The sequence below is a fragment of the Salvelinus fontinalis genome, unplaced genomic scaffold (genome assembly GCF_029448725.1).
Source record: "Salvelinus fontinalis isolate EN_2023a unplaced genomic scaffold, ASM2944872v1 scaffold_1584, whole genome shotgun sequence".
In the NCBI taxonomy this organism is placed as follows: Eukaryota; Metazoa; Chordata; class Actinopteri; order Salmoniformes; family Salmonidae; genus Salvelinus; species Salvelinus fontinalis.
The window spans coordinates 23,057-34,406 of NW_026601793.1; the positions used below are offsets into that span (position 1 = coordinate 23,057).

Genomic DNA, 11,350 nt, shown 5'->3' on the forward strand with positions numbered 1-11,350 from the left:
CCCATTGTGCTGTGGTTTATTATGAATATTTCCCACCGATACTGGAATAACCGAGAAAAAAGCTGACGAGCAGAGATGCATAGTAACAGCAGTCCAGATACGAAACATTACAGTAAAGTTATTTTTTTTTAAATGGAGCCCATCCAAAATGTCAGCAGTTGGAAGACATTTTGAGTCGTTTAAAGGACTGCAAATATTGGCTAACACTCCTCAGACTAATACACATTGATTTTCCACAATTCCCAGGGACCTGTTAAGGAAATGTCAGGGTGGCATTCTGAGGCAATTAGAGTGGGAGGCTGGATGCAGCCGAAAGTGCAACTGCTCACTATTCCACCGTGCCAAACATAATGTGACTGACCAGAGTTAATGTCTTTGGAGTTCAATATGAATGTTATTTTAGAATGTATCAAAGATGCTAGAACAATTTGTGGATTCTAATATTGGTGCAGAGGGGAAATCTGATGTGACATTTAATGGGTAACATTTACGAGCCTCTGAATGATCTATACTCAAAGAGGTGGGCAATAACTCTTGTTGCCAGTAAACAAACTCTCTCCCTAAGTAAACTTCATATAATAAGATGAAAGTAATAATAACTTCACAGAGGACATTGAATACGATGCTTCACACAAAGTAATCCTACGGTTTTTATTTTAAACAAAAGGCAATGTCACAACACTGCCTTGGTAAGACAGACAGACACACTTGTGATTACTAAGAAGAATGGGGTATCGACTGTAATGGATTCAGTGACATAGCCTACGATCAGCTCTTTGAGTGACAAACAGAGCTTCTCAGAGAGAGAACAACAGGTTTCAAATCCACATTGTTGTTGAAAGTATGTTGCCATCCACCCTGTTCATGCAGAGAATGCAACATTGCACATCGTACATATTAGTCCTTCAGCAGACACTCTTGTCCAGAGTGACTTACAGTTAGTGCATTCATCTTAAGATAGCTAGGTGGGACAACCACATATCACAGTCATAGTAAGTACACTTTCCCTCAGTAAAGTAGCTATAAGCAAAGACAGAGCTAGAAGGGGGGGTTCAAGAGCAAGTGTTGCTTCAGGAAAGTGTTTTGGGGGGGGTGAGGTTTAGGAGGGGGATTATTTAAAATACTCTTTGAAGAGGCAGGGTTTCAGGTGCTTTGGGAAGATGCTATCTCTCTGAAAGCAGAGATATAGCATAGGCAACCAGGACCAATCAATAGCCAATTGTTCTCCATTCCTAATTTTGCACTGTTTAGATTTACAATACAATAATTGCTAATACATTAAATATGCAATCCCATGTATCTGAAAAACATTCTGTTATTTTTGTGCAAATAAATCAATAATATAAATTATATATTATTTTTATAAACCTACATTTTTCAAAGTAAACCGTCTTGAAATATTGGGCGGGGATTATGTGATACCCGGGACAACTCGAGGGACTGGGAAAGCCTGAGGGCGGGACCCTGGGTATTGGGCTACTCAGTTTACAACTTTTCGCGCGGTGTCACAGGTAGAATGAGCGCCACCCACTCCTGTCCCATCTGTTTCCCTGAGCCACGCAAACTAATTAGAGGGAACCGCAGTGGGTCCGTAGTCGATACATGCAACAACAACGCCTCTGTGATTAAGGTTATTAATAGGGTTTCTTAGTGCGCGACTATGCCACTCAAACACCATGAACAGCAGCAGTCAAACTGAACAGCATGACTCCCAGTCAAGTCCGCGCGGACTGCCCCGCCAAGAAATCTTTAGAGGCGTGGTTGTTGCCCCTTGCCTATTGGCAAAATCAATTGTACGCGTCACAACATCTAGATGCTGATTGGCTCGACTGAGTGAAACACATGAGAGCGCCAGAAAAAAATGCTTTAGCGGGTGTTTTTGGTTGTAGCTATTCCTGTTGAGTAATGCAATTCCAACACAAGTAACTTTAGCGGGACAGGAGAAGCTTTACAGCTGGATATTAGAAGAAAGCCCGCTTATTTAAGAAATGAAAGTTATGTTGATTTGAGTTAAACAACGTACCACCAGTAAGTCTGTGCAATTAGAGATACTGTACGTTGGTATAGACAACTTTATCTTCTTACGTTACGTAGGAAACGCTGAAGAAGGTGAGTAAATAATAATCACTAACGTTAGCTAGCCTAGCTACAGTAAGTTAGATGACAGCCAGCAGGTAAATAGTGTAGCTAGGTATTTATGTATTAAGTAAATAGACATGTTTTATTTATTGATTAACAGTATATATACTTTTTGTCTTGCAACCTGGTAGCTTTTAGCTAACTAAGTGTCACGTTGAATGGATCAGTATTAATACTCAATTTGCCCCAAGAAAATACTTCCCAAGATTGCATCATTTTTTTTGCAAAGTGTTTCCATTGTGTACTATAGCTATAATTTAGCTATTTATTGTGTATTCGTCTTGCCATCAGGACTTTTACAGTATCAGTATTCAGTACTGAACGTGTCAGAATTAGATGTGATAGCTAACAAGCTAGCTGTCTACTAACTAGAGTCATCAGCTAACGTTAGGTTGGCTAAGGTCTTTGCGCCAAAATCTTCTGACCACTGATATCTTATGGCCTTGTAATAGATCGATCTATTTGCTGCATTTGGCTATAGCAAAGTAGTGACTGAAATATGACTGTATGAAACTAAATAATGACCTTTCTGCACAGTTCAGAGACAAATTAATATGATATGGCTAATTGTTTTTCAGATGGAAGTTGAATGTCTAGCTTTGAGAGATCTCATCAGTCCAAAGAAGAGCAAAGCAGACATGGAGGAAGTTGGAGGCAGAAATGATCAGAAGGTATGTTTTGATTCCAAGTCAAATGAACCCTTCAATTCCTTATTATTATTGTTTATTATGAATCCTTATTGAAGAGACACTCAGAAACAATCTTCAGAGTCAACTCCTCTTTTCGTGAATTTGTAGCACCGTTATATGACATGCCTGGAGAGTCTTGAAATAAGATTCTTTCTCACATGAACAAAATCAATCAAATAGATTTATAAAGCCCTTCTTTTTTTTTTTTTTTTACATCAGCTGATGTCACAAAGTGCTGTACAGAAACCCAGCCTAAAACCCCAAACAGCAAGCAATGCAGATGTGGAAGCACGGTGGCTAGGAAAAACTCTAGGCCAGAACCTAGGAAGAAACCTAGAGAGGAACCAGGCTCTGAGGGGTGGCCAGTCCTCTTCTGGCTGTGCCGGGTGGAGATTATAACAGAACGTGGCCAAGATGTCCAAATGTTCATAGATGACCAGCAGGGTCAGATGATAATAATAATCACAGTAGTTGTAGAGGGTGCAACAAGTCAGCACCTCAGGAGTAAATGTCAGTTGGCTTTTCATAGCCAATCATTCAGAGTTAGCGACAGCAGGTGCGATAGAGAGAGAGTCCAAAACAGCAGGTCTGGGACAAGGTAGCACGTCCAGTGAACAGGTCAGGGTTCCATAGCCGCAGGCATAACAGTTGAAAGTGGAGCAGCAGCATGACCAGGTGGACTAGGGACAGCAAGGAGTCATCAGGCCAGGTAGTCCTGAGGCATGGTCCTAGGGCTCAGGACAAACCGACACAAACTATTGCAGCAGAAATACTGGAGGCTGAGACAGGAGGGGTCGGGACCCACTTTGCCAAAGCACAGCCCCCACACCCTGGGGTATCTTCAGCCTACTACCCTGAGACAAGGCCGAGTATAGCCCACGAAGATCTCCCCCACGGCATGAACCCAAGGGGGGCGCCAACCCGGACAGAAAGATCACGTCAGTGACTCAAGTGACGCACCCTTCCTAGGGATGGCATGGAAGAGCGCCAGTGACTCAGCCCCCGTAATAGGGTTAAAGGCAGAGAATCCCAGTGGAGAGAGAGGAACCGGCCAGGCAGAGACACCAAGGGCGGTTCATCACGCCTTTCCGTTCACCTTCACACCCCTGGGCCAGACTACACTCAATCATAGGACCTACTGAACCTATGAGTCTTCAATAAAGACTTATAGGTCGAGACTGAGTCTGCGTCTCTCACATGGATAGGCAGACCATTCCATAAAAATGTTGCTCTATAGGAGAAAACCTGGCCTCCAGCTGTTTGCTTAGAAATTCTGTTTACAGTAAGGAGGCCTGCTTCTTGTGACCGCAGTGTACGTGTAGGTATGTACGGCAGGACCACAGCGGAAAGATAGGTAGGAGCAAGCCCATGTAATACCTTGTAGGTTAGCAGTAAAACCTTGAAATCAGCCCTAGCCTTAACAGGAAGCCAGTGTAGAGAGGCTAACACTGGAGTAATATGATTTTAAAAATGTGGTTCTAGTCAAGATTCTAGCAGCCGTGTTTAGAACTAACTGAAGTTTATGTAGTGCTTTATCCGGGTAGCCGGAAAGTAGAGCATTGCAGTAGTCTTAATCTAGAAGTGACAATTGTATCCATGCTTTTTTCTGCATCATTTTTGGACAGAAAGTTTCAGATTTTTTTGTAGATGGAAGAAAGCTGTCCTTGAAATATTCTTGATATGTTGGTCAAAAGAGAGATCGGGGTCCAGAGTAACGCTGAGGTCCTTCACAGTTTTATTTGAGACGACTGTACAACCATCAAGATTAATTGTCAGACCCAACAGAAGATCTATTTGTTAATTGGGACCTAGAACAAGCATCTCTGTTTTGTCCAAGTTTTTAAAAGTAAAACATTTGCCACCATCCACTTCCTTATGTCTGAAACACAGGCTTCATGGGAGGGCAATTTTGGTGCTTCAAAATGTTTCATCGAAATGTACAGCTGTGTATTGTCCGCATAGCAGTGAAAGTTAACATTATGTTTCCGAATGACATCACCAAGAGGTAAAATATATAGTGAACCTTGAGGAACACCGAAATTTACAGTTGATTTGTCAGAAGACAAACCATCCACATTAGAGGTCGACCGATTATGATTTTTCAACTCCGATACCGATTATTGGAGGACCAAAAAAAGACGATTCCGATTAATCGGCCGATATATATATGTGTGTAATAATGACGATTACAACAATACTGAATGAACAATGTAGGCCTCATTTAACACAGTAAATTCATCAGGCTTAAGCCATGTTTCAGTCAGGCCAATCACATCAAGATTATGATCAGTGACTATAACTGCCTTGGAAGTGAGGGATCCAACATTAAGTAGCCCTATTTTGAGATATCACAATCTCTTTCAATAATGACAGGAATGGAGGAGGTCTTTATTCCAGTGAGGTTGCTAAGGCGAACACCGCCATGTTTAGTTTTGCCCAACCTAGATCAAGGCACAGACACGGTCTCAATGGGGATAGCTGAGCTGACTACACTAACTGTGCTAGTGGCAGACTGGCTAACAGCCTGCTGGCAGGCCTGCACCCTATCTTATTGTGGAGCTAGTTAGAGTTAGAGCCCTGTCTATGTTAATAGATGAGATGAGAGCACCCCTCCAGCTAGGATGGAGTCCGTCACTCCTCAGCAGGCCAGGCGTGGTCCTGTTTGTTGGTTTGTTGGTGAAAGAGGGCAAATTATCTACACATTCTATCTTTTGGGAGGGACAGAAAACAGTTTTCTATGATTATTATTATTTATTTTTTAAATACCCCTTTTGTTCTCCCAAATTTCGTGGTATCCAATTGGTAGTAGTTAGTCTTGTCTCATCGCTGCAATTCCCGTACAGACACAGGAGAGGCGAAGGTCGAGTGCCATGCGTCCTCCGAAACACAACCCAACCAAGCCGCACTGCTTCTTGACACAATGCACATCCAACCCGGAAGCCAGCCGCACCAATGTGTCGGAGGAAACACCGTGCACCTAGCGACCTGGTTAGCGCGCACTGCGCCCGGCCCGCCACAGGAGTCACTAGTGCGCGATGAGACAAGGATATCCCTGCCGGCCAAACCCTCCCTAACCCGGACGACGCTGTGGCCAATTGTGCGCTGCCCCATGGGCCTCCCGGTCGGCTGCGACAGAGCCTGGGCTCGAACCTGAATCTCTGGTGGCTCAGCTAGTACTGCGATGAAGTGCCTTAGACCACTGCGCCACCCGGGAGGCCAGAAAACACTTTTCAACCAGCGATTGAGTTGTGAGACTCTGCTGTAGAGCTCATCACTCCCCCTAACTGGGAGGGGCCAGAGACAATTACTCGATGCCGACACATCTTTCTAGTTGATTTACACGCTGAAGCTATGTTGCGCTTGGTGACCTCTGACTGTTTCATCCTAACATCGTTGGTGCCAGCGTGGATTACAATATCCCTATACTCTCTACACTCGCCAGTTTTAGCCTTAGCCAGCACCATCTTCAGATTAGTCTTAACGTCGGTAGCCCTGCTCCCTGGTAAACAGTGTATGATTGCTGAAGTCTAATACTACGGAAAATGGAGTTGGCAATGACTGGGGTTTTCAATTTGTCAGAGCTAATGGTGGGAGGCTTCGGCGTCTCAGACCCCGTAACGGGTTGAGGAGAGACCAGAGAAGACTCCGACTCCGACTCGTTGCTTAATGGGGAGAACCGGTTGAGCATTCCTACAGCATTTCCTTCCAGAAGCCATGAGAAAAGTGTCTGGCTGCGGGGACTGTGCGAGAGGATTTATACTACTATCTGTACTTACTGGTGGCACAGATGCTGTTTCATCCTTTCCTACACTGAAATGACCCTTGCCTAACGATTGCGTCTGAAGCTGGGCTTGCAGCACGGCTATCCTCACCAGAAGGCGATCGTTCTCCTGTATATCATGAGTACAGCGACTGCAATTAGAAGGCATCATGTTAATGTTACTACTTAGCTTCGGCTGGTGGAGGTCCTGACGAACCATGTCCAGATAAAGTGTTCGGGGTGGAAAAAGTTGAATGAAAAAAGTCGAGCGAGGGGGGAATATATATTATAAATGGTAATTAAAAAGTAAAAACCGTAGATAGTTATGCTTACGTTATTTATATTAAGTAGATCTACCTACAAATGCACCACATTTCATATCACTCCACCCCACTTAATCAAAGTTCATAACATTGTGCTCCTTCACAGGAGAACAGATGTGTGGAGCGAAGAAGAACCACCCCTCACAAGATGGACACCACGGCCACCATGCTGCTGTACGGCAGTAAGCCTCCCACCCCGGAACACCTCCATAGCACCCCTGTTAAGCCTTCTGAGTGGGGGGCACCTCCTCACGCGGACCCCTGGACCCCCACTGCCAACCTCAGGATGCTCATCAGTGCTGCCAGCCCTGACATCCGCGACAGAGAGATGAAGAAGGTTCTGTTTAGGCCCATTGAGAATGAGAGAGCAGTGGAGGATGTCGAGGTGGATGGCCCGTGCCAGGTACCCTTTGACCACTCACCGACTGCACCCCAAATGGCACACTGTTCCCTTTATAGTGCACCATTTAACCAGGGCCCACAGGGCTGTTATCTTGAATATACAGTGACATTATCATCATACTGTTGGATTGTATTATCATCTGCCAACTAATGGATTTATAGATGCTGAAATCGATTACTTTCTTGACAATGCTTTGTCTCTCTGATCAGTTTGATGTGGTGGACGAGGAGGAGGAAGAGGGGGAAAGGAAGCCCAGCAGGAAGCAGAAGAGCCTGGGCCTGCTGTGCCAGAAGTTCCTGGCCCTGTATCCGGACTATCCAACCTCTGACACCATCAGTATCTCATTGGATGAGGTGTCTACCAGCCTGGGTAAGAGCCAATGAATCCAGAGAGGCAGATTACAGCTACACCTGGGTCATGTTCATCAGGGCAAGCGGTGTAAAATGTTTTGCAAATGTTTCAACAGTCCCTCCCTGTTTCAGTCCGTTAAATAATAAATGCCATTTAGCAGACGCTTTTATCCGAAGCAACTTAGTCATGCGGGCAGACATTATACATATGGGCAGTACCGAGAATCGATCCCTTGTGCTACAAGCATCATGCTCTCCCAACTCAGCTACAAATGACCCGTTGTCTTCCGTTTTATGACTAATGAACACGACCCGGCTCAGGGAGGCTGCCATAATTGGTAACCATAATGGAAGACCATAATGGAAATCGCTCATAAAACGGATATTACATTAGCTATATCATACACTATTGGATTTTGGAAACGGTTGCTATGGATACCTTCACGCAGAGCCCTCGTATCCCACTGTACCTTCCAGAAAAGCACCAATCCATGTCTGAGACTATGAGGAAAGTTAAGATGCAGCCAGAAATGATCTACTGCGTCATTAAATCCTGTTGAGGTACCTTAGTTAGAGCTTTGTTATATAACCAGCTGACATAACAGAACACTGAAATCATGTTGCTGACCCCAGTCTGACCTGTCCCTGGTGTCCGTCTGTCTTTAGGGGTGGAGCGGCGGCGAATCTACGACATCATAAACGTCCTGGAGTCTCTGATGATCGTAGGGCGTGTAGCTAAGAACCAGTACGTGTGGTACGGGCGGCGGCGCCTGGGGTCCACCCTGGCCGAGCTGCAGGGGATGGGCAGGCAGCAGCGCTACCACCTGCACATGGAGCAGGCCGGGGAGGGCGGTCACAGAGAGGGAGCCACCACACACACCCCAGAGGGAGGGGAAGGAGACTCCAGCTGTGGTGAGAGCAGAGTAGGGGAAATGCCCCTAGACGCTGACCTTGGGTTAGTTTTACGTTGTCCTAAAGGGACAATCTGCGATCGCTACATCAGGGGCAGCTGATGGACACAGGGTTGAATTATTATAATTTGGGATGTGTGACTGAAGCTAGAAGTTTGGTGTCAATTATACATGTATGTCAATGGGAGATTTGGAGTGCCTACATGCTCCCTCTGCAACTCAAGTTTGGATTTGTTTGGATGTGCAGGGTGTGTGTTTGACAAAATTATTTTGTCAGATTTTCTGTCTAAATACAGGAAATCTGATTCCTGAATGTTAGGTAAACTGTAACAAGATTAATTAACTTCAGCGGGTGTTTGGAGATTACTAGTTAATATGTGCCACATCAAAAGCTCAGCCATCAAGCTTCGCTCCTGTCGCCTTTCCTCTGCTGTCATCTCCCAGTTGTATTAGTGATCCATCACATTGACGAGGAGCGCTTGGTCATCACACACATTAACACAAAGAATCCCATCAGCCTTGATTAACCCGGGAGGCCGCTGCCCCCTACCCTCGTCTCCATGACGATGAGGAATGCTTTCACTGACTTGGGCTTAAAGGCCCAAATTTATTTAAATGTTTTATTTAACCTTTATTTAACTAGGCAAGTTGGTTAAGAACAAATTATTATTTACAATGACGGCTACCCCGGCCAAACCCTAACCTGGACAACGCTGGGCTGTGTGTTTCAACGTGGCTAATTAGGTAGCTACATGTAGCTAGCTAACAGAATCCAAAGCTACTGTTCCCTAGAGAGGCAGTGGTTGCCATGGATCTGGCGTCCCCTCCTGCAGAACACTAGGCCTGCCACTTCCCGTCATAATGTGTCCCTTTGAGAGGAGGGCAGAGTCACTTTCTCTCACTGAATAAGGAACGTTGTCGTTTGTATTATGGTCCTGTTTGACAAGGCCACCTGTTTGACAGGTAACTCAGGTCTTGAATCAAATTTCCATCGTTCTCTGTAACATGGACAATAAAGTATTATTATAGGAGGAGGGTGTGACATGCTGTAGGTCAGATTCAAACCCATGCTGACACTGGTATGTAACTGCTGTCGGCAGCACTAGACCATACAAGCCACTGCAACGTCCTATTCATTAGTGCACACCATCGCAAAACGTTTTGCAACGGAAAAGCGGAAACAAGTTCAGGTAGTTCCCTCTCTGTTTCTGTCCATTTTCTTCCGTTTGCCACTTAGTGAATAGGACCCCGTATTCCCTTTAACTTTGTCCTGCTTGTCTGTTGCAGCGGCCGCCAGCACCAGGAAAGACAAGTCCCTACGCATCATGAGTCAGAAGTTTGTCATGCTCTTCCTGGTGTCCAGGACCCAGACTGTCACTCTGGACGTGGCCGCCAAAATCCTCATCGAGGAAAGCCAGGACCCCGCCAGCCACAGCAAGTACAAAAGTAAGCATCCTATTACCTACATAGTGCACGACTTTTGACCAGAGCTCATGGGGATCTTGAGGGTTTTGCCGTGCAGTCAAAGAGCCTCTGACACAACATCAAGTCCAGGTACTCCCTGCCTGTTTCAGTCAGTTTCTCCCCTTTGTGGCCTAATGGTCACAGCCCAGCCACCAAATAGCTGCAGGTTGAAGTTTCCCCTAGTACAGGTCTAGGATCAACTTCTCCTCTAATAATCCTAACCTTAAACATTAGTGGGGAAGATGCAAAACTGACCCAAGATCAGCGTCTAGGGGCAACGTCACTGTACACCTCAGATACCCCCAGACATCTCTCCCATTGTCCTTTTTACTGGGTTAGGGTTCAAAATGATACATCTGATTTGAATCTGTTTTCAGCTAAGGTGCGGCGGCTGTATGACATCGCCAACGTCCTGACGAGTCTGGGATTGATCAAGAAGGTCCACGTCCGGGAGGAGAGGGGGAGGAAGCCTGCGTTCAAATGGATCGGCCCGGCAGACTTCCACAGCAGCCATGGTAAGATTGAAATGATTTGGGTAGTGAATAATACAGCCAGATGTGGATCCCCAGAGGATAGCACTTAAAAGCATTCATTAAAACACTTCACACAGTGGTCCTCGGTGGTAAAACAAATAACATCACACCCATATTGGTTCGGAAGGGCATCAGCTCAGTACTTCATAGGGAGACCATCTATTAAACAATGTTACAGTGAATGGAAATGGATTCATTATACATTTATAATGGAACTGTCTTCACTTCTACTAAAACTAATCATAAACCTGTCTACTGACCAAGACTAACACGCTCTGGGATGAATTTCCCATAGGCACAGATATAGGATCAGCTTCTTCTCCTATCCTAGCCTTAACTATTAGTGTGGAAAATGTTAAACTGACCCAAGATCAGTGTCACAGAACTCACTGACTACTCTGTTTTTCAACAGAGGACTCGGAAGCTGTGGCGGCCATCGCTCTTCCGGGTGGCAGGAAACAGAAGCTGGCACGCCATGCCTCCTTCAGTGTGGTGCCCACCTCTGTGGCCAGCCAACGCCGTGTCAACTCGGCGCCCAGCAGCCCACGCAGAGAGGTCACGGGTAAGGAGTCGGGACAGCAGCTCACATCACAACTGGTTCCCAATGACTCAGTGGGTTAGAGCACATAGCTGTCAACTGTCAACCAACTACTAATCTGTTGATATGCTAGGCTTACAGGTAGGGGTAAGACTTAGGACAAGTGTTAGGGTTACAGGTAGGGGTAAGACTTAGGACAAGGTTAGGGTTACAGGTAGGGGTAAGACTTAGGACAAGGTT

The 11,350-nt window shown here is 45.5% G+C and overlaps 1 protein-coding gene across 1 annotated transcript; it reads left to right on the forward strand.

The window, feature by feature from the left end:
• Nucleotides 1–1,865: 1,865 nt before the first annotated feature.
• Nucleotides 1,866–11,134, forward strand: LOC129849622 (transcription factor E2F7-like; the record flags this gene model as incomplete). Its single annotated transcript, XM_055916441.1, has 8 exons — nucleotides 1,866–2,109; nucleotides 2,718–2,810; nucleotides 7,018–7,314; nucleotides 7,524–7,683; nucleotides 8,331–8,576; nucleotides 9,863–10,021; nucleotides 10,417–10,554; nucleotides 10,985–11,134. Coding segments are annotated over exons 2-8 (1,243 nt in total), but the record flags the coding sequence as incomplete, so codon positions are not given.
• Nucleotides 11,135–11,350: the final 216 nt, after the last annotated feature.